This window comes from Myotis nattereri, assembly GCF_964212035.1.
Source record: "Myotis nattereri genome assembly, chromosome: 1".
In the NCBI taxonomy this organism is placed as follows: Eukaryota; Metazoa; Chordata; class Mammalia; order Chiroptera; family Vespertilionidae; genus Myotis; species Myotis nattereri.
Window position 1 is genome coordinate 91647364 of NC_138075.1, and position 27376 is coordinate 91674739.

The 27376-nt window shown below is 38.2% G+C and overlaps 1 protein-coding gene across 1 annotated transcript in view; it reads left to right on the plus strand.

Annotated features, from left to right (window-relative positions):
* Positions 1-27376, plus strand: part of MIPOL1 (mirror-image polydactyly 1) — a 341867-nt gene that overhangs the window by 94659 nt on the left and 219832 nt on the right. Inside the window, exons 8-9 of the mRNA XM_081094826.1 lie at positions 1786-1819; positions 2079-2249. Coding sequence (XP_080950952.1) covers positions 1786-1819; positions 2079-2249 — 205 coding nt within the window. The remainder of the gene's footprint in view (positions 1-1785; positions 1820-2078; positions 2250-27376) is intronic.

A 27376-nucleotide genomic window follows, 5' to 3' on the forward strand; every position in this document is an offset into this window, starting at 1 on the left:
AATTTTGAAGTTTAAAAGTTTAAGTTGAGTTTTGTTTGGCATTTGCCATAATAAACTCTTAGTCTGATTTCATTGAAAAATAACAACATTAAGGTAAATATTTCTCACTACATATGGCTTCCCTTTTATTTTTTTAAAATATTTTTTATTGATTTCAGAGAGGAATGTGGAGGGAGAGTGAGATAGAAACATCAATGATGAGAGAGAATCACTGATTGGCTACCTCCTACGCACCTCACACTGGGGATGGAGCCCGCAACCTGGGCATGTGCCCTGACCCGGAATAAAACTGTAACCTCTAGTTCATAAGTCGACACTCAACCACTGAGCCATGCCCACCAGGCTATGGCTTCCTTTTTTAAAATCATATTTATCCAACCAGTAACTGATGGTTGCACCGTTCTTCAAATGCCTTTACATGTTCATAAATTAGCTGTAAGAATTTTATCTTACACTTTTCCACTATGCTTTTTAAGTGATTGAAAAATAAGTGATTGTCTTCACAGTTCTTGTAGAACAAGCCTTTATGAAGCAGTATATTTGGAAACTGTTGATTTATTTTGGCAGAGAAAAGATGAGAATGTTTGCCCTTGTTGAAATGTGGCAAATCCAAGAAGACATTAGTAGTTTAAGATGCAATAAGTTTACGTAATTGAAAATTACTTTCCTGTTAACTTATACTGCTTAAGTATGTGTGGAAAATTCTTTATATATATTTTTTCCTGTTAAGATGCATTGTTCTAAAGTTTATACTTTCCATCAAAGTAGCTATTTTATTGAACTGTAGGGTTTGGGACAATTTTGTAATAAATTTATTGTGTCTTCTATTATCTTTTCCTAGTATCCTTTTTTTGTGGTAAGTGTTAAATCATAGGAACACAGAAATGGTGGTGGTGGGGGCTTGAATAGCAAACTTGGTTATCTAAACTTTTTAGTACAATTTTAAAATAATTGAGGGCCATTTTAAAAATCTACATCATTTTACTAAAACGCATTACAGATTTTTATTTAATTTACCTGATTTAGTGGTTGCCTAGATTATAAATATTTTCTAAGATATATCATTTAAATTTTTCTTCTTTATTGCATTTCTTCAGTTTCCAAAATCAATAGTCACTTCTGTAAGCACTGTGACTCTTATAAGACAAAGTGAATTTCTGAAGGGACCCAATTAGCTTTCTTTGTCTCTAATTGAATAATTCTATATTTGTAATGAAAAAGAGAAAATAACATTAATCTTCTAAAAATATGGTTCAGTTTTAGTCAGCCTTTCTGTATAGTATACTTGTTTTAACAAATAGGTAGCAGCGGGAGATTGTCAAGTCAAATTTAGAGGTAATTATTTGTCATTGCTTTCGAGGTAACATAGGTAAAATTTGTAATAAAAAAAACTTGCTTTGTTTTATTTGTAATAATGTCCAAAAAACAGAGGAATCATAGTTTCAGGTAAGAATTGAAAGTCCAGGAATAAATATAATGATGAGAGTGAGTGCTCCTATCGCTGGGGAACTTCCTTCATCTGAGCACATATGAACAATTGATCCTTGTAGTCATATATAGCAGTAAACATTAATAACTTAACAGTCTAAAGTCAGTGCAGGAGATATGGAGCATTATTGAAAGATGGAGGCGAGCAGGTGGCACTTTAATATGTTCAGTGTCATGGTTGACTCTAAAGACTAGTCGAATGAAATTACTTGAGGTTCTAAAGATTTAAAAAGTGAACTCATTTTGCTGCACTAAGGAAATGCTACTGATCAGGCTTTCTGTGTCCCTTTTTTCTAGGCTAGAAAATATTAACCCTGAAGAAAATGACATGGTAAGCCATTCTCTGAGGAGATTTCTGGATGTCAGTCTTATATCTTAGAGGCTTAAGTTCAATTGAGTGGGTTTCAAGAACTAAGATGTGGGAAAAAGAAGAATTGACACACTAATAATGTACATCTTTGCTGCGATATGAAAATTCAATAACTTCACTCAGTCAATTTACAATTCACATGTGCCTATTAATTAAAACCCTATATTAAATAAAATATATTAAAACTTCATGTCTGACTAACATATAATGGTGTTGGTAGACATTACAGGAATTACTGAACAGAATAAACAATGCAGACACAGGGATGGCTATTGAGAAGAATGGAGCTATAATTGTGGATAGGATCTACAAGACCAAGGCATGTGAAAAGAGAATAACTGCAGAAGAAATGAACGCAGTGATAGAAGAACGCGACGCTGCTTTGTCTCAGGTAACTGCACGTATCTGCAAAAGCATCTACTTACTGTTTCCCTGTCCTTTACCATTAAAAAAATGACTTTTCCCACATATTCTTAATTCAATACAGTTATTACCATATAATTAATATCACGATAGATATATTAATCACATCTTTTGTTATATCAGTTTTCAAATACATGCATCCTCATTTCTGTTAGCTTGTTATATAACTATAATTATGTTCTTTAATGTAATCACTCGAACATGAGATTGACTTCTTATTTGAGTCGCAGTTTTGTGAGGGCTGAGATTATATCTTTATTATTCTTTTATTCCCAGTGCCTAATTCAGTGCCTTTTAGTAAATATTGATAAATGAATCAAATTATTTGTGTACTCTTTTCTGAATATCACTTACATCTTCCAGCTCTACCTGAAACCTGATTGCCTCCCTGCGGCTCCTGCTCCTGCTGCAGGCCTGTCAGGCAGTGGTGGTATTCCCTCCTGCAGTTATTCCAGTGGCATGAATGCTGGTTCCTCTGCTCGTTGATGTTTTTAGAACATTGTTTTGTTTTCTTCTCTAAACTCCTCCAGCTCCAAAGCTCATGCATCAGATTGTACCACCTGTACATTCTCCTGTTGAACTCATGTGCACACTCCTATGTCTCTTCATTTCTTAAAAATTTAGGATGTCTTTTTCTGTCTCTTCATAATTCTTGTCATAATTCTTGATGATTTAACTACCTATGTAGATGATTTTTTTCTTTTTTTTAATTATTAATTAAGGTATTACAAATGTGTCCTCATCACCCCCATTAAACCCAACCTCCCCCCCCCCCCCACTCTGCACACTCATGCTCCCATCCCCCTGTTGTCCATATCCATTGGTTTGGCTTATATACATGTATACAAGTCTTTCGATTGATCTGTTCCCCTTACCCCCGCCCTCCCCTACTTTCCTTCTGGGGATTGATAGCCTGATCGCTGTTTCTCAGTCTTTGGATCTGTCCCTTTTCATCAGTCTATGTTGTTCTCTATAATCCACAGATGAGTGAGATCATGTGGTATTTATCTTTCTCTGACTGGCTTATTTCACTTAGCATAATGCTCTCCAGTTCCATCCATGCTGTTGCAAAAGGCAAGAGTTCCTTTTTTTTTACCGCAGCATAGTATTCCATTGTGTATATGTACCACAGTTTTCTAATCCACTCATCTGCTGATGGGCACTTAGGCTGTTTCCAAATCTTAGCTATGGTGAATTGTGCTGCTATGAACACAGGGGTGCATATATCCTTTCTGATTGGTGTTTCTGGTTTCTTGGGATATATTCCTAGTAGTGAGATCACTGGGTCAAATGGGAGTTCCATTTTTAGTCTTCTGAGGTAGCTCCATACTGTTCTCCACAGTGGCTGCACCAGTCTGCATTCCCACCAGCAGTGCAGAAGGGTTCCTTTTTCTCCACATCCTCTCCAACACTTGTTGTTTGTTGATTTGTTGATGATAGCCATTCTGACAGGTGTGAGATGATAACGCATTGTCGTTTTGATTTGCATCTCTCGTATAATTAGTGACTTTGAGCATGTTTTCATATGTCTTTCAGCCTTCAGTATGTCCTCTTTTGAAAAGTGTCTATCTAGGTCCATTGCCCATTTTTTTATTGGATTGTTTATCTTCCTTTTGTTAAGATTCATGAGATCCCTGTAAATGTTGGAAATTAAACCCTTATCAGTGGTATCATTGGCAAATATGTTCTCCCATGTAGTGGGTCTTCTTGTTGTTTTGTTGATGGTTTCCTTTGCTGGGCAAAAGCTTTTTCTTTTGATGTAGTCCCATTTGTTTATTTTCTCTTTAGTTTCCATTGCCCTAGGAGCATTATCAGAGAAGAAATTCCTTCGGCATATGTTTGCGGTTTCGCTGCCTGTGGATTCCTCTAGTATTTTTATGTTTTCCCATCTTACGTTTAACTCTTTTATCCATTTTGAGTTTATTTTTGTGTATGGTGTGAGTTGGTGGTCTAGTTTCATCTTTTTGCATGTATCTGTCCAATTTTCCCAACACCATTTATTGAAGAGACTATCTTGACTCCATTGTATGCTCTTGCCTCCTTTGTCGAATATTAATTGGGCATAGTGGTTTGGGTCAATTTCTGGGGTCTCTATTCTATTCCATTGATCTATATGTCTGTTCTTGTGCCAGTACCAAGCTGTTTTAAGAACAATGGCTTTGTAATACAGTTTGATATCTGGTATTGAGATCCCACCTACTTTGTTCTTCTTTCTCAGGATTGCTGCAGCTATTCGGGGTCTTTTTTTATTCCAGATGAATTTTTGGAACGTTTGTTCTAGATTTGTGAAATATGCCGTTGGTAATTTAATGGGGATTGCATTGAATCTATAGATTGCTTTGGGTAGTATGGACATTTTGATGATGTTGATTCTACCAATCCATGAACACGGTATGTTCTTCCATCTGTTTATGTCTTCCTCTATCTCTTTTTTCAGTGTCCTGTAGTTTTTGGCATATAAGTCTTTTACCTCCTTAGTTAAGTTTATTCCTAGGTATTTTAATTTTTTTGGTCCAATAGTAAATGGGATTGCTTCTATAGTTTCACTTTCTGTAAGTTCACTATTGGTGTAAAGAAATGCCATGGATTTCTTAGCATTAATTTTGTATCCTGCTACAGTGCTGAATTCATTTAAGTCTAATAATTTTTTGATGGAGTCTTTAGGGTTCTGTATGTACAGTATCATGTCATCTGCAAACAAGGACAGTTTTACTTCTTCTTTTCCAATCTGTATGCCTTTTATTTCTTCTTCTTGTCTGATCGCAACGGCTAGTACTTCCAGTACTATGTTGAACAGGAGTGTTGAGAGGGGGGCATCCCTGTCTTGTTCCTGTTTTTAGGGGGAATGGTTTTAGTTTTTGCCCATTGATTATGATGTTGGCTGTGGGTTTGTCATATATGGCTTTTATTATGTTGAGGTATGATCCCTCAATTCCTATCTTGCTGAGAGTTTTTATCAAGAAAGGGTGTTGGATTTTGTCAAATGCTTTTTCCGCATCAATTGATATGACTGTGGGTTTTTTTCTCTCAATTTGTTTATGTGATGTATCACGTTTATTGATTTGCGGATATTGTACCATCCTTGCATCCCTGGGATAAATCCTACTTGGTCATGGTGTATGATCTTTTTGATGTACTGCTGGATCCGATTTGCTAGGATTTTGTTGAGGATTTTGGCATCTATGTTCATGAGGGATATTGGCCTATAATTCTCTTTCATTGTATTGTCTTTATCTGGTTTTGGTATTAGGGTGATGCTGGCTTCATAGAATGAGCTGGGAAGTGTTCCTTCCTCTTGGATCTTTTGACATAGTCTGAGGAGGATAGGTTTTAGGTCTTCCTTGAATGTTTGGTAAAACTTCCCTGTGAAACCATCTGGCCCCGGGCTTTTGTTTGCTGGAAGCTTTTTGATTACTGCTTCGATTTCCTCCATAGTTATTGGCCTATTGAGATTTTTAGATTCTTCCTGATTAAGTTTTGGAAGGTTGTATTTTTCTAGGAATATGTCCATTTCCTCCAGGTTGTCTAGTGTGTTGGAGTAGAGTTGTTCATAGTATTTTCTAACAATCCTTTGTATTTCTGTGGGGTCTGTTGTTATTTCTCCTCTTTCATTTCTGATTTTGTTTATTTGGGTCCTCTCTCTTTGTTTCCTGGTGAGCCTGGCTAGAGGTGTATCAATCTTGTTTATCCTTTCAAAGAACCAGCTCTTGGTTTTGTTGATCTTTTGTATTGTTTTTTGGGTCTCTATGTCGTTTATCTCTGCTCTGGTCTTTGTTATTTCCTTCCTTCTGCTTACAGTGGGCTTTTTTTGTTGCTCTCTTTCTAACTCTTCGAGTTGTAGAGTTAGGTCATTTATTCTTATTGTTTCTTGTTTCTTGCAGTAGGCTTGTAGAGCTATGAACTTCCCTCTCAAGACTGCTTTTGCTGTGTCCCATAGGTTTTGGATTGTTGTGTTTTCATTGTCGTTTGTTGCCATGATGTTTTTTATTTCTTCTTTGATCTCACTGGTAACCCAGTCATTGTTTAATAGCATGCTATTTAGTCTCCATGTGTTTGATTTTTCTGGATTGTTTTTGTTGTAGTTGATTTCCAGTTTTATGCCTTTGTGGTCTGAGAAGATGCTTGATATGATTTCAATTTTCTTGAATTTGAAGAGACTTTGTCTGTGACCCAATATATGGTCTATCTTTGAAGATGACAAATGTGCACTTGAGGAGAATGTATATTCTGTGGCTTTGGGGTGAAATGTTCTGAAGATGTCAATTAATTCCATCTGATCTAGTGAGTCATTTAGGATTGATGTTTTTTTGCTGAGTTTCAGTTTAGAGGATTTGTCCAGTGGTGATAATGGGGTGTTAAGGTCCCCTACTATGATTGTATTGCTGTCAATCTCTCCCTTGATCTCCTCCAGAAGATTTCTTATGTATTTGGGTGCTCCTATATTGGGTGCATATATATTTACCAGAGTTATTTCTTCTTGTTGGACTGCTCCCTTTAGTATTATGAAGTGGCCTTCTTTATCTCTTTTTATGTCCTTCACTTTGTGATCTAATTTGTCAGATGTAAGTATTGCTACCCCGGCTTTTTTTTTCCACTTTCATTGGCCTGAAAAACCTTTTTCCATCCCTTCACCATCAGTCTGTGTGCGTCTTTTTTTCTGAGGTGGGTTTCCTGTAGACAACAGATATATGGGTCATGTTTTCTTATCCACTCATTTACCCTATGCCTTTTGACTGGGGAATTTAATCAATTTACATTTAAAGTTATTATTGATAGAAACTTGTTAGTCACCATTTTTGTTCTTTACTGCTGCATTCCTTCTTTGTTTCCTATTTTTTCTATTTACAGCAGACCCTTTAGCATTTCTTGCATTGCTGGCTTGGTTGTAATAAACTCCCGTAGACAGTTTTTGTCTGTGAAGCTCCTGATTTGACCTTCAGTTTTTATTGATAGCCTCGCTGGGTACAGTATTCTTGGATTCAGACCCTTCCTTTGCATGGATTTGTATATTTCATTCCATTTCCTTCTTGCCTGATGTGTTTCTGTTGAGAAATCCGTCGCTAGTCTGATGAGGGATCCTTTGTAGGTAACTTTCTGTCTCTCTCTGGCTGCTTTTAAGATTCTTGCTTTGTTGTTGGTGTTTGCCAATTGAATTATTATGTGCCTTGGCGTCAGTCTTTTCAGGTTCATTTTGTTTAGGACTCTGTGAGCTTCTTGGATTTGTGTGAGTTTTTTCTTCTCTATATCAGGGAAATTTTCTGTTACTATTTTTTCAAACAGGTTTTCTATTCCTTGCTCAGTTTCCTCTCCTTCTTGCACCCCTATTATTCGGATGTTGTTTCGTTTAGCGTTGTCCCAGAGTTCTCTTAGGCTCTCCTCCTGCTTTTTATTTTTTTTTTCTAGAAGCTGTTCTGTTTGGGTATTTTTTCCTACCTTGTCTTCTAGCTCGCTGATGCCCTATTGAGTTCTTTATAGCAGTGATGTCATTTTTCATTTCTTTTTTGTTTTCCTTCATTTCCTCTTGGTTCCTACACATATCGTTGAATTTGTCTTCCATTCTTTTCATCCACCTTATGGCCATTTCTCTGAATTTTTTCTCTGACAGCTTACTTGCCTCCATTGCCTCCATTTCGTTTACTTCCTTTTCTGATGATGCCTGTTTTTCTTTCATATGTGGGTTGGTTCTTGTTTCACCATGATCTCTCTTCTCCAGGTGTTTGGTTATGTAGTTCTCTCTCTGCTGCGTTGATTTAAAGGCGCAAAATACAACACAACAAGGCACGACGTACAAGGCACTGAACATAAATGTATTCACAATATTAATAACCCCAAATAAAGGTGACCACCCGAGTGAAGAGAATTAGGGGATAAAGAAGAAAAAAGATAAAAAGATTAAAGAGAAAAAGAAAAAACAAAAAGAGTGCAGAAATGAGATTGGGAAAAGGGAAAGAAGAAGAAAAAAAAAGAGAGAGAGAGAATGAAATAGAGGTGGGGAAGAGGCTATTTGAATGGGGAGATAACTCTAATAGAACCGCAACTAATCTCAATGAATTCCAGCAGCAGATCCCTGGAGATTAATGCAAACTACAAACAACCACTAATATCAAGCGAGGCAAGGGAAAACAGAAGCACAAAAATAACCAGAGAAAGAAAAAATAAGCAAAACAGAAGAATGAAAATGAAAAACAAAACAATCTCCCAAACAAGCATAAAAAACCCAATATACTCAAAATCAAGCAAACACTAGCAAAACGACAGAGAGAGAGAAAAAAAAATTAGATAGTGAAGAAAGATAAGAGAGAGGTGTATATGGATTTAGAGCATGGGATTGGAAATTAGATATATAAGTAGGGTGAAATTTAGACAGTGGGTAAAAAGAAGGAATAGGGAAAATCTAAAGCAGGAATAGGGTAAGAGAAACAGGACAACAAAAGGGGAAAAGTGAGGAAGAGAGTTTTGGCTTATGGGTACAGGTGAGATAGAGAGAAATGATGCTAAAGGAACGATGAAAATAGAGTGTAGAACACTAATCCCAAAATAAAATAAAGAAAAATAATAAAAAAATAAAATGACACTTGAAAAAATGGTAAAATGATAGCAATAATACTGGTTAAAAAAATGTAGTAATTAAAAAGGTAAAATCAGGTGATAAAAAATTAAAAAATATAAAATAGGTTCTTAATGAAATGGTGAAAAAAGAATTTTTAAAAAAAGATAAAAATGTGCAGTAGTGAAGGTGCTTCAGATCTTGTACTCTTCTTTTTGGCACGCCTTAGTCCTGCCAGGCATTCAGGAGAGGGTTGAATTTCCCTGCGATACACTGTCCCTCCGTGCCATAAACCCAGTTCTGATTTTAAGACAGGTTGTATTTGTTTACCAGACTGCCTTTATTTGTATTTACAGAAGAGACAGTTTGTGGCTCTGCCTCTGGGTGGCAGTGTGTCTGGATTGACCTCCGAGGCTATAAGTTGTCGCTATCAGTAGGTTTTATTTTCTCTATGGTACTTGAAACTGGTTTGGGAAAGTCCACTGCCAAGAGCTGGTTCTTTAATCCTTACTGTCCTCTCTGTTTCCTAGGCTCCCCAAAAGGAACTTTCCTCTACAGGCTCTGTCAATGACCCCAACTGGGGAATCCCATGCACTGGGTTTAATAATCAAATGCACGGATCTAAGGGGAACTGTAACAAGAGCCTGATATGTTGTGCGAATTCGCAAGCCTCCACCTTCCAGGTCTGCGCGCAGTCTCTGTGCGCCCACTCGCCCCTGGCACCAAGCAGCCAGCACACTGGCAAAATCCGAGGCTGCTTTTTTTTTTTTTTTTTTTTTAATATATTTCATTGATTTTTTACAGAGAGGAAGGGGGAGAGATAGAGAGTTAGAAACATCGATGAGAGAGAAACATCTATCAGCTGCCTCCTGCACATCTTCTACTGGGGATGTGCCCGCAACCCAGGTACATGCCCTTGACTGGAATCGAACCTGGGACCTTTCAGTCTGCAGGCCGACGCTCTATCCACTGAGCCAAACCGGTTTTGGCGAGGCTGCTTTTTTCACATCCAGTCCAGCCTTGGGCTTATTTTTAGCGTTCCCTTCTGCCAGCAGCCCTATGGGTCCCCTTCCCCACTCACGGGTCACGCTGGTCCCAAAGGCTGCGGACTCTGTGGGGCACAGATTTTGCCCCGCGCGTGCGCACAGTCCTCTCTCCAACCTGAAATGCAAACTGCACCTTTAGGAGAAGTCTAACCTTTCCATGAGAAGAAGCAGTGCTCGTCTGAGTTCACGCAGTCACACTGCTTGAGATCCCTTCTTTCCAGGTTAGTAGGTGATCTCTGGATGCTGGTAACTTCCACTCAAGATGGCGCGGTCTCTGCTGCTGAGCTGGCGCACAGGGCGAGGTTTCAGCTGCAGTCTCCAACCGTCCTTTTTTTTCTGGGAGTTCTTGGTCTTTCCCAGCTGCAGACAGTCTCTCAGCTGAATATCCTCTGTCTATTCGGGCTGTATGTTACCCATTTCAGCTGCTCACCCTTATCTGCTCCAGGACAAGGCACAGAACATACCCGTTTATACTTCCGCCATTTTCTCCTCCCTGTAGATGATTTTTTTAATATCCCAGCCTCTCATCTTGAATTTCTCTTCTCCAGTCATCATGTCTTCTGCACTACTTCTGCCATCCCCCCTTATGGTCACATTCTATCCCTGGTTATCATCAGTCTCCATTGCAAGCCAGTTTCTAACCACTACTTATATCTTTCCAGCTCACTTACTCTAGAACTATGACTCTGGAAACTTTTCAACTGGCACCTATTTCTATTACCCTACATATTTTCCTATCCCTCAAGCTTCTTATGTCCTCACTTCCCTCTTTATCTAGCTTATATTTCATGGCTCACCATAATTATCACCAACTTAAATATAATATGAGCTTAGTTCTCTTGGCCCTCTCTTCCTTTGTCCTACTCACCCAGCAAAGCTTAAGCTTTAAACATTTAACTTTCTATGCCTGTTGTATGCCTTCATGTATTTATATGGCAGGACAATATCACATAAATTTGCAAACTGAACTTACCTTAAATTTATGACCGCTGTTCTTCAAGTAGACCCTGATGTTACCTGACAGTCTTCAGCTTTTTTGTTAGTCCATTCACTCTTCCCTCTAGAGCAGTGGTCGGCAAGAAAAGATAAAATAGCCCTAACTGGTTTGGCTCAGTGGGTAGAGCATCGGCCTGAGAACTAAAAGGTCCCAGGTTCGTTTCCGGTCAAGGGCATGTACCTTGGTTGCGGGAATATCCCCAGTTGGGGGTGTGCAGAAGGCAGCTGATTGATGTTTCTCTCTCATCGATGTTTCTAACTCTATCCCTATCCCTTCCTCTCTGTAAAAAATCAATAAAATATATTTTTAAAAAGAAAAGAAAAGATAAAATAGTCCTCTAGAGCCAGGGTCAGCAAACTGCGGCTCACGAGCCACATGTGGCTCTTTTGGCCCGTTGAGTGTGGCTCTTCCACAAAGTACCAGCTCTTCCACAAAATACCAACTTCTGTGCATGGGCCACGAAGTTTCAATCGCACTGTACATGCGCTCCCGCACGTGATATTTTGTGGAAGAGCCACACTCAAAGGGCCAAAGAGCCGCATGTGGCTCGCGAGCCGCGGTTTGCCGACCATGACTCTAGAGGACTATTTTATCTTTTCTTCTCAGATATTTTCTTCTCCTTCCAGATGGGCAAATGGGCTCTTCTTGTCGCCATTTCACCCACCAGCCAACTGCATTTGCACTCATAGTTCTAACTTTTCTAATTTATATCTTTTTTTCTACATGCATCCGTTTAAGAACAATCTCTATTTCTGCACTAGTTCACATGTTTTCTTGCCTGCTTATGGTTATCACCTAACCAACCAGTTGTCCCTTTTCTCTCCTACTTTATACAATATTTTCTATTAGTTCATGTCTATCACTATCTAAAGTGCTCTAGTATCCGCCATACATACTTCCATGGTGATGTTTTGGTAAGTCTTGGTCTCCTTGAGGTTTGCCCTAGCACTTTTTTCCTTCTCAAACTGAGAGCTGTGTATCCACTAGTCCTAGCAGATCCTGTATTCCAGTGTTTGTCTCCTCAACATTGTAAAATTGTGGGACACCCCATTATTCTTTTCAGGGGTTTTAGGACTTAGCTGTAACTTCAAGCCCCATGCAGTTTTGGGATTTTGCAAATTATTTGAAGTGGAAACCATTCTCAAATCTCTAATTTTGCCACTTCAGTCCAGTATGAGTGCCAAAAACTTAGAATTCCTCTGTCCTCCGCAGGAGTCCTCTGTGTGTCCAAAGCCTGCTTTCTTTGCCCTGGCCCATGCCTCAGTCTTTAAAACTCAGCTGGGAAATGACTGCAGATCTTCAAATCAGCTCTCTCCAGTTAGCCCCTCCTCAGAGCTTAGTCACTTGGTCATTGTTACGGCAGCAGCCTTCAGATGATTTTTTAGTTTATCTGGCTTATTCTTGGCTAGAGCATTGTTCTTCCACAAATTATTTCATCCTATCTAGATGTGGAGATATGACATTTATCTTTAGATGAGAATCAGAAAAAGTCCTTAAACTTTCAAGATGGGCAAATGTTTTTACCATTGTTCTCTACCAAGTGTGTTCAATCTAGGACAGCCATGGGCAAACTACGGCCCACGGGCCGGATCCGGCCTGTTTGGAATGAATAAAACTAAAAAAAAAAAAAAAAGACAGTACCCTTTTATGTAATGATGTTTACTTTGAATTTATATTAGTTCACACAAACACTCCATCCATGCTTTTGTTCTGGCCCTCCAGTCCAGTTTAAGAACCCATTGTGGCCCTCGAGTAAAAGAGTTTGCCCACCCCTGATCTAGGATCATTCAATATATTGTTGAAGAGATAGCCAAAACTAGTTTAATGTGCTTGGAAATAATCCTATATAATAAAAGGGTAATAGGCAAACTGACCCTAACAGCAGAACGACTGGGAATGACTGGTCACTGTGACACACACTGACCACCGGGGGGCAGACACTCAATGCAGGAGCTGCCCCCTGGTGGTCAGTGCGCTCTCACAGAGGGAGCTCTGCTCAGCCACAAGCCAGGCTGACTGCTGCCAGTACAGCGGTGGTGGTGGGAGCCTCTCCTGCCTTTTCAGCAATGCTAAAGATGTCCGATTGCAGCTTAGGCCTGCTCCCCTCTGGCAAGTGGATATCCCCCGAGGGCTCCCGGGCTGCCAGTAGGATGTCTGACTGCCAGCTGGGCCCGATCCCCCAGGGAGCAGGCCTAAGCCAGCAGGTGGACATCCTCCGAGGGGTCCCAGACTGCAAGAGGGCATAGGCTGGGCTGAGGGACCCCCCCGAGTGCACAAATTTTTGTGCACTGGGCCTCTAGTTATAGTATAAAGTGAAACATTTGATTTTTTTAATCACTTGTTTATTTTTTAATCTTTATTGTTGAGAGTATTATATATATATATATATCCCCCTGTTTTTTCCCCATTGCCCTCCTCTACCCGGTTCCTGACCTGCCCAAGCCTTCACCACCCTATTGTCTGTGGCCATGGGCAATGCACATATACATATAAGTTCTTTGGTTAATCTAATCCTGCCCCCTCCCCTTTCCCTCTGAGATTCCTCAGTCTGTTCCATGTTTCCATGCTGCTGGTTCTATTTTATTCATCAGTTTATTTTGCTCATTGGATTTCTCATGAGATCATGTGATACTTGCTTTTCTCTGACTGACTTATTTTACTTAGCATAATAATTTCTAGGCCCCTCCATGCTGTCTGAAAGGGCAAGACATCTACCCCCCCCCCTTTTTTTTTACAGCTGCATAGAATTCCAATGTGTAAATGTACCACAGTTTGTTAAGCCACTCATCTACTGATAGGCACTTAGGCTGTTCCCAGATCTTAGCTATTGTAAATAATACTGCTATGAACATAGGGATGTATATATTCTTTCTGGTTGGTGTTTCAGGATAGGATGTTGAAGAAATAGATAGATGAAGATATAAACAAGTGGAAGCATATACTGTGTTCATGGATTAGAAGAATTAATATCATTAAAATGTCCATACTACCCAAAGCAATGTATAGAGCAGGGGTGGGCAATCTTTTTGTGAATGCATGCCAAAACCAGCAAAATCTCTGACTCAAAATTCTTCTGCGTGCCAACCCTAATTTTTTGAGAACATGTTACGCCTACTTGTGTCTCTTAAGGTGTACGTATGTGAAGAACCTTGAAGAAATAATAAAATTCATTTGAGCTAGAAAAACACAATTTATGATGATGAAAAATACATTTATTTTTTAATGTATACATGTACACTGATAGTCCGACAAAACTTTATGACTCCGTTTGATATTATCAGTGGGACTTTTTCTGCTGCATCACTGATGACAGAGAGTTTACATCAGGTTTATATTTTGTGACCTTCAGAGAGATGCACGAGCTACTACTTTCATCTGTCAGGCTACTCCTATTACGAGACTTAACAAAATTCATCACAGAGAAGAAAGATTCACAAGAGTATGTGGATGAAAACATGGACATGGAGAGTGATGCTGTTGCAAAGTTTTTTAAACAGAAAAAATTTTCTGGAATGGCATTCCAAGTCCTCAATAGTTCGTTTTCGACACCTCTCTGGTACTCCTGTCTCTAATCGCTTTTTTTCAATGTTTTCCAAGTCAACTCTAAGGTCAATAAATTTCTGCTTCCAAATTGAGCTACTCTGAAATTCAGTCAACTGCATTTCAAAGTCAGCCATGTCTATCCATGAAAACATTTGTAAGTTTAGTTCCTCTAGTTTCATGCTGCTGGAAACCTCATGAATTTTTCTGTCTCTTCCAGTTCTCTGAATTTCACAAATCTTGAGAAGAACTGCTCAGTAGTTGACTCGATGATGTTTAAAAACAGCTTTTGAAGGCTTTGACAGTCTGTTCTGTCATCTTTTGGGAGGTCTTTGATGTGCCTCTTGAGGTTTGGGAAATATCTAAATCTCTCACCATCCACATCCCTCTTAAAGACTTCCAGTTTCTTTTCAAAAGACTTTATGTAAATAACATAACATCAAGTGTCTTGCCAGTTCCTTGTAATTTAACATTTAAGCCATTCAAATGTTCACAAAAATTATAAATGGAAGATTATAAGAGAGGGTTTCGCGTGCCAGGAAAAGTTACTAGCATGCCATGTTTGGCACTCGTGCCAGAGGTTGCCCACCCCTGGCATAGAGTCAGTTCAATCACTAGTAAAATACATATTTCGGCATATTTCACAGATCTGGGACAAATACTCCAGAAATTTATATGGAACCAAAAAGACCCAGAATAGTTGCAGCAATCTTGAGAAAGAACAAAGCAGGAGGGATCACAATACTGGATATCAAGTTATACTATTGTAATCAAAATAGCCTGGTACTGGCATAAGAACAGGCATATACGCCAATGGAAAAGAACAGAGAACCCAGAAATCAACCCAGGTCATTACACTCAATATTAGCTAGTGATTTTGAGCTTTCAGGAGTATCACAGACATTTTACCTTAATTTTAAAACTTATTTAGCACCAGATATTTTCTAACTATGTCTTCTGTATCATGCCAGGATCACTTCATTAGTCCCGTTCTTTGTAGCAACTGGAAATCTTCAAATTCTGTGATAACTTTTTGATTTTGATACATTTACTAACTTTATTTTTCAAATCACGTTAAAATCAGTTACTTGAACTGGTCTTATTAAAATCTTATCTTTTTTCAAATGAACACTTACACTGTTATTTATTCAAATCCTCTTGTATCTTTTTCTGTTTCATATGGAGACTTGACAGCCTTAAAGTCTTTCATAGGATGAATTAAAATTCTTATAATTAGCACTTGTTTGATTGAGGAATTGTCTTATTATCTCACATTTGTTCTTTCTTCTTTGTCATTTTTCTTGGCTCACTAATGCTTGCATATTCTAATTCAAATTTTTGAAATATCTGTAATTAGAAGATAAAGCTAGAAACTCTTTTTTCCCCCCACTAATTTTTCTGGGATCATAAGTTTCATAGGACCCAGAAGCTACCTACTTAAACTACCACTAAATTGAGAAATTGTATCTGTGACTAATTTTCAATTTAACCAAATATTCATTTCCTCTTAATGTCTACCCATTGGTACAGGCATTGGTTTCAGAGCATTTGACTGTTAAATTATATTGTTTCAAATATATTCAAACATCTATGTGACCAATAATATCCTAAGTCATACAGGCTAGTCTTAAAGACACAGTTGGATCCAGGTCAGACATCAGGATTGGCTATTGATTAGCTTTTAGGGCCAACCTTAGGGTGAGCTACAGTACTTCAGATAGCCATTTATGTGATTATGGAGGCTGTGAAGTCCAAAATCTGCAATGGGCAAGCTGGATACTCAAGAGAGCCAATGCTGTATTTCCATTCTGAGCCTGAAGGGCTGAGAACCAGAAGAGCAGTTGATGTAAGTTCTAGTTCAAGTCTATAGGCAATAGATCCAATATCACAGTTTAAACAGTGTCGGAGAGTAGAAATTATTTCTTGCTCAGCCATTTATTCTATTCAGGCCTCCAATGGATTGGATGAGACCTACCCACATTGGGGAGAGAAATCTCTTTTACTAAAGTCTACTGACTCCAGTGTAATCTCACCCAGAAACATTGTCACAGACACACCCAGAAATGGTGTGTAATTAAATATCTGGGCATCCTGTGGCCCAGTTAGGTTTTCATATAAAATTCGCCATTACACCATTTCTAGGGGTTCTGACTAAATTAGGCTAGTTTTGATTTGCAAGGATATGCATAGATGGTCAAGGCCTAGCAGCAGGAGGCTTTGGACTTTATTGATCCTTGTGGTTGATAGTATAGTATAAGATTTTCATTGATTTGACCCCAGCTAGTATCTCGTACATAGGTGAGGGGCCCAGCTCTTGAGAACTAAATAAATTATGCATGAGAATAAGGTTAGGATATGGACTTTAGCCAAATGGGCCAACGGAATTGGTAAAATAAAATACGTTTGAAACACTAAAGCAAAGACTTGCAATACAGCAGGAAGGAAGGAAGGAAGGAAGGAAGGAAGTGATGTTTGGTGTGTACATTGGTGTTTGGAATCTACTCCAGGCATAATGAATAATATGCTTATGGCTTTGAATTAATTTCATTCCCACCAAGTGATTAGGATGGGACTTGGGTTGGATTGCTAAGCTTGATCATGATCAGGTTGTGAACTGCATGAAAGGAGCTTGTAAGGTAAAAACTTTTAGGATCAGAGCACAGGCAGGCAAGAGCAGAAACTAGCACTATTTTCTCATTCCCAGGTTAAACACCTTTGCATCCTTCAGTCTTTTCCTGGGTTTCCTTTTACTTTGTTGTCTTCTAGATGTTAATTTCCCTTTGTTGATGTATCAAAACTGAATTAGTGATTATAAATTTCTATTACAAGGAACATTATGCAGAGAAACTTAACTCATTGCAATTTTTGGAAATGAGTCGTTCCAAATATCAAATTGACCCTATAAAACCCTTTCAATTTGTGCACTTTTGTTTATTGGTTGTTGACATATTTCTACAACATTTAAATGTCTTCTTTATATATATAAAAGTCTAAGTGACCGACTGTCCATCTGTCCGACCAACAGACCTGTTGGTACTTGTGACATGCACTGGCAATCCTATCTAATAAAGAGGGAATATGCTAATTGACCCTCACACTGATGCAAAGATAGCAGGGCCCACAGACAATAAGGCGGGAATATGCTAATTGACTGCCCCGCCCTCAAAGATGGCGGCAACCACAGCCACAAGATGGCGGCGCCCAGTCCCCTCAGCCTCCCAGCCACCCAGGGCTGGCCTGAGGTGCAGGCAAGCCTTGGATAGTGGCTGCCCAGCTGCCCAGGGCCGCCCGAGGCTTGTGCTGCCGGCAGTGGCAGCAGCAGAGGTATGATGGGACGTTGCCTTCCCCTGATCACCGGGTTGCCTCCCACCCCTCAGGGCTTCCTAACTATGAGAGGGGGCAGGCCGAGCTGAAGGACCCCCCCTCCAGTGCATGAATATTCTTGCACTGGGCCTCTAGTTTAAAAATAAATGTTGACTGGCGCATGTGCGATACATATAAAGCTTCCATGAATTTCTTAATATTATTACTCCTTCGGGAATGCCGTGTCATAGATTAAAATTGAAAGTATGTATAATTATCATGATACAGAGAAATCTTAATAGTAAATGGGGTCTTTATAATGGTACTAGATTTATTATCAAAAGATTCCTAACTAACATAATCGAAGCTAAAGTGTTAACAAGATCTGTGGAAGGAGAGGTTGTTCTGATTTAAAGAATTGATTTGTTCCCGTCTGACCCTGGCCACCCATTTAAATTAATTCAAAGACAGTTTCCCATGATGCCAGCATTTGCAATGACTATTAATAAATGACAAGGACAAACCATAGAAAGGGTAGGAATATTCCTACTTGAACCCGTTTACAGACATGGTCAGTTATATGTTGCTTTCTCTTGAGTTTGAAGAGCATGACATTAAAGTTAAAGTTGTAAATACTTCACCACAAGGGAAATTGGTCAAGCACTCTGAAAGTGATTTTACTCTTAATGTGGTGTTCAGGAAGATATTAGAGTAAGTTTAATCAATTTAGCAGTCATTGTTTTTATCAGTGTTGTTTTTATGTTATGTTTTTGTTGTTTTTATATCATGTCTTTGTTGCTGTTATATCATGTTGTTATTTTTTATTAATCAATTTATATATTATTTTCATATACATTTAACTAATTTTCTTAAATCTCTGACACTTATAGAGAAAGGGCGAATAGCGATATTAAACTATTTCTTCTAATTAATTTCCTTTCAATGTACACGAATCCATGCACCAGGCCGCTAGTCAAAATGTAATTAGCACACCTATTTTTGATCATTTAGGTATTTTGTTTTTGTCAAATGTTATAATGAAAACTCTTTGTTTTTGTCAAATGCTATAATGAAAACACTAGATCCTAAGGTCCTTCAGGTATAGCACTGACAAATATAAAAAGCATGGGAGGAGCAAGGGGTAATCAACAGGGAAATTAAAGAAATTCAGCTAAATGTTTCACTAGTCAGGTTCCTTCTTTTCTATAGCGTGCAAGCTATATTAAGCCCCACCTGCAGCAATATGTAAAATAAGCCACAAACAGGGAAACACGAATCCAGTCCAGTAATATAATGAAGAAAATTTTAGGAAGACAGCTGAGCGATGTACAGAAAGTACAATTGGTGTGTTGCTTTATGACTCTGCCTTTAAGCATATTTTCTCCCTCACTGGAACATGCTTCCACTCCACTTGTTGCTCATTTGTCTGACTACTACTTCAAGTCTAATTTAATCTCTTCTATAAAGTTCTATCTCATGAAACAATATTGAAATATCTTCTTTGTGCCCACATTTTACCTTCTCTTTCATCATGATGCAGTACTTGTCACACTGCATTACAGCTAATTGATTTTATATTTGTCTTCCCTAGTAGCAAGATAGGAACTGTTTTTCTTTGTTTGTGTCTATTATAATCCTTAGGGCAGTGTAGGTACTTACTAGTATTTTTGTTGAATTAATGAAGTGATGAGCTTAGCTATTTTAGATCTATTTCTAGAGTTACTAAACTAAAATAAATTAGTGAAATATTCATTCATTTACATTTTATTGATATCTATTATGTGCCATGCATTGGGAATTCAGCAATGATCCAAATATAGAAGGTTTTTACTCTTATGGAACTTAAATTTTTGCATGGAAATACAGTGAACAAACGAATAAATGTAATGTGATGAAAATTAAAAGGTAGCTGTAATTGGTAGTTGGGTTGTCACTTTAAATAGAGAGACCTGCCGAAACCGGTTTGGCTCAGTGGATAGAGCATCGGCCTGCGGACTGAAGGGTCCCAGGTTCGATTCCGGTCAAGGGCATGTACCTGTGTTGCGGGCACTTCCCCAGTGGGGGACGTGCAGGAGGCAGCTGATCGATGTTTCTCTCCCATCGATGTTTCTAACTCTCTATCTCTCTCCCTTCCTCTCTGTAAAAAATCAATAAAATATATATTTTTTTAAATAGACAGACCTGTTTGTCAATGTGAATGTTTGATATGGACTTGGAAGAGGAGGATGATCCAGCCATGCAAAGAACTATGGAAAAGATCATCAATGCCATGAGAGAGGGAACATGCTTACTGTGTTGAAAACGCTGATAAAAATATATCAATCTTTAATGTGCTTGAAGTGTACCGAGCAAGGAAGATAGTAGCAAGTGATGAAGGAGATGAGATAGGCATCAGACAAAACTGTAAGGTAAGGAGTACAAATTACAACTAAATGCAGAATATATTGAAGGAGAAAGGTCACTGTAGTTGTCCAAGCAAAATATGAAGCTGATAGTAGCTCTGGGGAGCAAGTGGAGATTTAGAGAAATAGACAGATTTGGGAAGTATTTTGATCATACAGTGGGTGAGCCTTGAAGACAGATTGGATTTGGGCATAAATGAGGGGGATGAATTAAGGTTGACTCCTATATTTGGGGCTTGAACACATGTAGATATTTGCTCCATATATTGTGATGGCCAAGTTGTTTATTTTGTGTGTGTGGTGTTTTTTTTGGAGGGGGGAGGTCAACATTTTCGGAGGGAAATTACATTCTTTCTTGGATATGGTATATTTGAGATGATTCTTAAAAATTCAAGTGGAGCCCTAGTCGGTTTGGCTCAGTGGACAGAGCATTGGCATGTGGACTGAAGGGTCCCGGGTTCGATTCTGGTCAAGGGCACATGCCTGGGTTGCGGGCTCGGTCCTCATTAGGGGGCCTGCAGGAGGCAGCCGATCAATGATTCTCTTTCATCATTGATGTTTCTATCTATCGCTCCCTCTCCCTTCCTCTGTGAAATCAATAAAAAAATATTTTTAAAAATTCAAGTGAAAATATTGAGCAGGTGCTTGGTTATTGCAGCCATCAGCATGTAGATAATTAAATCTGTGGAATAGGTAAAACTAAGGAAAGATCATTGAGAAAAAGAGCTTCTAGGACCAAGTTCTGTTATCTGCCAACATTTAGCAGTTGGGCAAAGTAGGAGAGGTCCACCCAGGAGATTGGAAAGGACGGCAAATGAGGTAGGAGGACACTGAAGACAGTGTGCTGTCTTTGAAGGCAAGGACAGAAGGTGTTTGCAAGATGAAAGTGATCAGTTCCCTTGAATGGAGGTCAAGCAAGGAGAAGATGGAATAGAGTTGGCCATCTGTATCCGCTGGTTCCTCACTGGTAGGTTCCACAAACTGACTGAAAAATATTTTGGGGGAAAAGTTACATTGTTGCTGATGTATATTATGTACTTAGGCCTGTGATGATTGGGTCTTCATGGTCAGCCAGGGAAGGAAGAGGCGGGGAGGCTGGGAGGCAGAGAACCTGATTGACCCTGATCACTGGCCAGGCCTAGGGGCCCTACCCCTGCACTAATTTCGTGCACCGAGCCCCTAGTCTATACTAAAAAAGGGTAATATGCTAATTAGGCCAGATAGACTGGATGTCTTCTGGACATCCTTCCAGACAAAGCCACAGTGGCAGGGATTGAGGCAGAGGTGGTAAGGAGCAATCAGGCCAGCAGGAGAGAGAGGTTAGGGGCAATCAGCAGGCCGGGGAGAGCGATTAGGGGTGATCAGGCTGGCAGGGGAGAGCTGTTAGAGGTGATCAGGCAGGCAGGCAGGTGAGCAGGTAGGAGCCAGCAGCCCTGAATTGCAAGAGGAATCCCATATTGGAGAGGGTGCAGGCCGGGGTGAGTTACCCCTCCCCCCTGCATGAATTTTGTGCACTGAGCCTCTAGTTTTACATAAGAAACTTGAGCATCTGAGGACTTTGGTATCTACAGGGGTCCTGGAACCAATCTCCTGCAGATACTTTTAGGTTTGATCACATGGAAGATGTTGAGGGCCTTGACAAGATTGTTGTCCAGGATGGAGGCCACATTGGAGTAACTTGTTGTACAGAGCACATGAATGAAGGTCTGAGAAGATAAATATAGTGACCTACTTTGAGATCCAGCATTCTATTTAGAACATTCTTTACCTGGTTATGAATTTCTCACTTGACATTCTGTATGACCAAACATCACTGAAAAAGCAGATTAGGAAGTGTAACATACACTAACAAATCCACTTGAAGAGCAAACCCAAAATCTTGGCCAATGATGTAACCATCAGAGTTAAACTTCTACGGGTTTGGTGACTCTAGATAACCTCGGGCCGATCGCACGCCCCCCATGGCGGCGACGACCCATTCGAACGTCTGCCCTATCAACTTTCGATGGTAGTCGCCGTGCCTACCATGGTGACCACGGGTTTGGTGACTCTAAAGTTAAACTTCTGACTTAACAAAAGGAAAAGATAAACTAGTTTCTTCTTCTCTTTGTTGTTAGTAGCATTGCTTTACTGTGTATCCCTTGCCATTTGCATAGTGCCTATCATACAATAGATGCAAGATATTAGAAGTTGGACAAAAAGCTCATACTTGAAAATAAAATAAATCATAACATGTAAAGTTTCACTTTTCAGGAAAAATAGGAAGCATGTTTAACATAGTGATAGTAAAATTTGTATTAATACTTTCTCTTGTAAATTTCTTAATTTGCTTTTCTATCAATTAATCATTTGTCTATGAATGATTTTCATCTTGTTAAAATATATTGTTGATATTTGATCTATTCCAATAACTTCATTTTATTATTAAAAATTTTTTACATCTTTTTAAAACAACAGATAAGTTTGTAAAGTACAAATAAACAATAAGATGATTGCTCATAAACTCATGTTCTATAAATAATAATATAAAGATTCTTTGTCTTTTTTTCAATACATGTTATATTATGCATACTACTTTATAACCTGATTTCTCACTTTGATTTTCTATTTTGTCAGATATTCTTATTATTTATAATGTGCATATGTTAAGATTCATTGAACTTATCTGCTATTTGAGAGGGTGTTTATTTTTATTTTTTTATAGTTCTGAACATTTTATAGCTAAATTTTTATGTATATCCATGTTTATTTCCTTAGGAAATAATCCTAGAGCAGGAAAACTTGATCAAAGAATGTAAACATTTTTAAATAAGTAAACTTTTAAATTGCCTTCATAGATAATTGTAGCATAAAAGTATCTTTATTCTAAAGATAGAACTTTTTAAAGGAAACTGATGTTTTGTAGTAGCATTCCAGAAAACTACTTAATAGTTGGTTGTATAAACTGTCATTTGGGCACAAAAATTCAAATTACTATTGTTTTTTTAGTACATCTCTGATTTCTCAAGGAAAGTTTTCAGTTAACATTTTATTGGATATTATATTTATCCTAAATTTTATCTTCAAAACAAAAATACATGCAACAAAATAGCTAGTAAACTTATACACCATATTTACACAAAGATTGCAGGAGGAATGTAAAGAATCTGCATATATTGTTCACGAAAAATTGCTTGTCCTTAGTCCAAAGTGTCAGGACCATTAACATAAAGCTTGCATTTTCAGCATAGTATATCAAGGCCTTCACTCTTCTTTTGAAAATGACTCTGTAGCTGCACTTGAACATTTGCATGCAGGTTTGTTTGACTAATTGCTACTTGACTCATCTATCATAATACTAAGCTCTGGGATCACAAAAGATCAGATTTTCAAACCACTTCCTAGAATTAATTTAAATATTAATGTCGATATCTTGAAAAGATTCAGGGGAAGGTAGTTTTTATTGTTACTAGTAGTCTGTTTCAGTATTATAATCCCTTGAAAAAAAAATCCAAAGTTACATATTTACTCACATTAATGTTATCCTGTTATGGTAAAAAATAATTGTAATAATATGATAAGTAGGTTAAATATGTAATTAAATAGGCTTTTAAATCATAACTTTGGGGGGAAGCATCTTCAAGAAATCCTATCTAATAAAGAGGGAATATGCAAATTGACTCCCATGCCATCACAAAGATGGTGGTCCCCAATCCCCTCAACCCTGCTGGTGTCCCCCAGTCCTTTAGCCCCGCCGCTGAAAGCGGACAGTGGGGTGTGGGGGCTTCGTTGCCACGGTGGTGGCGAAGCCCCCAGGCCCGGCATACAGAGAGCGGACAGTGGGGCGTGGTGGCTTTGTCGCCATGGCAGTGGCAAAGCAGCCAGGCCCCTCAAAGAGCAGAGAACCATGGGGAGTGGGCCTAAGCCATCAGTAGGACATCCCCTGACGGCTCCTGGATTGGAGAGGGTGTAGGTCAGGCTGAAGGACCCCCCACCCCTGAACAAATTTCGTGCACCAGGTCTCTAGTATAATTATAATTTGTAAGTGTGTTACAGATTTTCATGAGTATGTCTTTTGGCTTAGTGATCATTATACATTGAGTTTTTCACTGTTAATATGTTTACATTTTATCTGTTCACAATTGTGATTACAGATAAAATTTACACAAAAATAAAATATATAAATATGAAATCAGCAATTTGTTGAGTTTTGACAAATACCTATACCCACATGACAACATCTTTAGAACATTTTAATAACTAATCCAGAAAGTCTCCCCATTTATTTCCCTTCCCTTCCAATTATCCTGCTTTACCCAAACAATTTTTTTCTGATGTTTTTAGCCACAGATTTATTCTGCTTATTCTAGAACTTTATATCAGTGGAATCATACAGTGACAGCAAAATGTTTGTAATATTCATTCATGTTGTTCTTTGTATAAGTAGTTTGTTCCTTTTGTTGGTAAGTGATATTTCATTGTATAATAATACATTTATTATTTATTCTCTTGATGGAAATTTGGAGCTGTCCAGTTTTTGTCTTTTATGATTAGACTACTGTGAGAATTCTGTCTTTTTGTGGACGTACATCTTCATTCCCTCTTAAATACCTAAAAGTGCAATTGCTGAGTTATAAGGTTGGTTAAGTATTTATTTTTAAAATAAATTAGCAAATTGTTGGTTGAAGTTGCTGTATCATTTTACACTCCCATCAGAAATTTGGGGAGTTTTGATTGTTTCATATACTCACCAACAATTGTGATTTTAATGGCCCAGTAACTAAAGATGTTGAATACATTTTAATGTGCTTCTTGGCTATATATATATATATATGAGCACCTATCTATTCAGGTCTATCACCTATCTTTTAATTGGGTGATTTAGCTTTTTAGTATTGATTTTTAAAGGTTCTCTTCTGAGGTCTATTGTCAGATATATGTGTTTAAGAATATTTTTTCCTTATTTAACTTCTTAATTCTATGTGTTGATGTGCAAAAGTTTTTAATTTCAATTGTCTAATAAATCAGTTTAAAAAACAAAACAAAACATGCTTTATTGATTTTTCTACAGAGAGGAAGGGAGAGGGACAGAGAGTCAGAAATATCGATGAGAGAGAACCATCGATCAGCTGCCTCATGCAACCAAGGCACATGCCCCTGACAGGAATTGAACCCTGGACCCTTCAGTCCCCAGGCCGATGCTGTATCCACTGAGCCAAACCGGCCAGGGCTAATAAATCAATTTTTAATGTATTTTGTCTAAGAAATCTTTTCTCACCCCAAGATTGCAGAGATAGTATCCTGTGTTTTTTTCTATAAGCTTTATTGAGTTTTTACTTTTAATCTGTGATTTACTTTGAGTTAACTATTGTGTATGGTATAAGATCAAGCTTGGTGTTTGTTTTCTTAGCAGGTTAATATTCAATTCCAGCACTAGTCCTTGAAAATGTCGCCGCCCCCTCCCCCCCATTTGAATGGCTTTGGTGACATTTTTATTTATTTATTTTTAAAATATATTTTATTGATTTTTTTAGAGAGGAAGGGAGACTGATATAGAGTTAGAAACATCGATGAGAGAGAAACATCTATCAGCTGCCTTCTGCACACCCCCAACTGGGGATTTGCCTGCAACCAAGGTACATGCCCTTGACTGGAATCGAACCTGTGACCTTTCAGTCCGCAGGCCGACGCTCTATCCACTGAGCCAAACCAGTTAGGGCGACATTTTTTTTTTTAAATAACTTGGTCATGTAAGTGTGTGTCTGTTTGTAGATATGTTATTTTACTGTAATGATCCCTTTGTCTATCCTTATTCCAATGCTATACTGCATTGGTTTCTGTGAATTCTGATGTCAGTGCCTGAGGTATTGATAGTCCTCCAACTTTGTTGTTTTTTATGGTTGTTTTAGTTATTATAGAGTCTTTATATTTTCCTAACGATTAAAATCAGATCCCCAATTTCCATAAAAAGCCTATTGGGATATGATTGGATCTCTAGATCAATAGAGTGAAAGGGAATTTACATCTTAATAATTTTTTGTTTTTTAATCTATGGTATTTCTTACAATGTTCTTAATATTAATAAATACACCACATGGTTAAGTTGTAAGAATCTTAAAATAGTCAAATTTAATTTGCCTTCATTCTTTAGCTATATTGATGTATATTTTAATATTTATTTGATTCAAATAAATTGTTTTTCAAAGAAATTATGAGAAGTAAAAATATACTCTTCTATGTTTATCTATACATTTATCCTTTAGGTACTTTTAATTTCTTCATGTTGGAATGAATTTTTATTTTGTGTTATTTTTTTAATTTAAATAACATCTTTTAGCATTTTCTTTTTTCCTTCTTCCCTCTCTTTTTGTCACTCCCTCCTTCTCTTTTTCTCTTTTCTAATACACATCTGCTGTTGTTAAGTTCATTTCTCATTTAGATGAATATGGCTTGATTTCACCCTCATTTGTTAAAGACATATTCACTAGATATAGATGGATATACTATATAAGCCAGATATAAGATGCCCTAAATCTTCTGTACTCCAGATATAGTCTTTCTTACTCCCATTGTATAGTTAATAGCAATCTAATTTCCTTGGTAGTCGGGATCAGTTACCCCAAACAGTTCACTGACCTCTTTTTTTCCATATTGACTCAGAGGTATGAGGAACCTTAAGCAACCAGATGACAGTTTCAACTTCCAGTTCAACAGAATGTTTGTCTCTAGGTGGAGGTTTTTCTCTCTATGGAACTAAGACCACTAGATTAGCAGGACCTGTTTGTAGAAATGTAAAGCAAAAGTTTTGCTAGTGTATTACTGTGGTTAATAGTGAATGAAGCCATTCATAGTTCTACCACTTGATTCCTGGACACATGAATTCTGCCGATGGATAAAAAGTACCACACATCGTTCTCTGACTTAGAGCATATGCATTGCCATGTAGCACCTTACCCTCACCTCTCAAGGTACTGCCACCTAATTAGCATTATAACCAAGTCTTCAGAAATTCATTCCACTCTTTTTTGAAATAAAAATGTATTTTATTGATTTTTTACAGAGAGGAAAGGAGAGGGATAGAGAGTTAGAAACATCGATCAGCTGCCTCCTGCACACTCCCTAGTGGGTATGTGCCTGAAACCAAGGTACATGCCCTTGACCGGAATCGAACCTGGGACCCTTGAGTCCGCAGGCCGATGCTCTATCCACTGAGCCAAACCGGTTAGGGCTCATTCCACTCTTTTATCAAGCCCGATGCATCAAGATAGTGGGAACATGGAA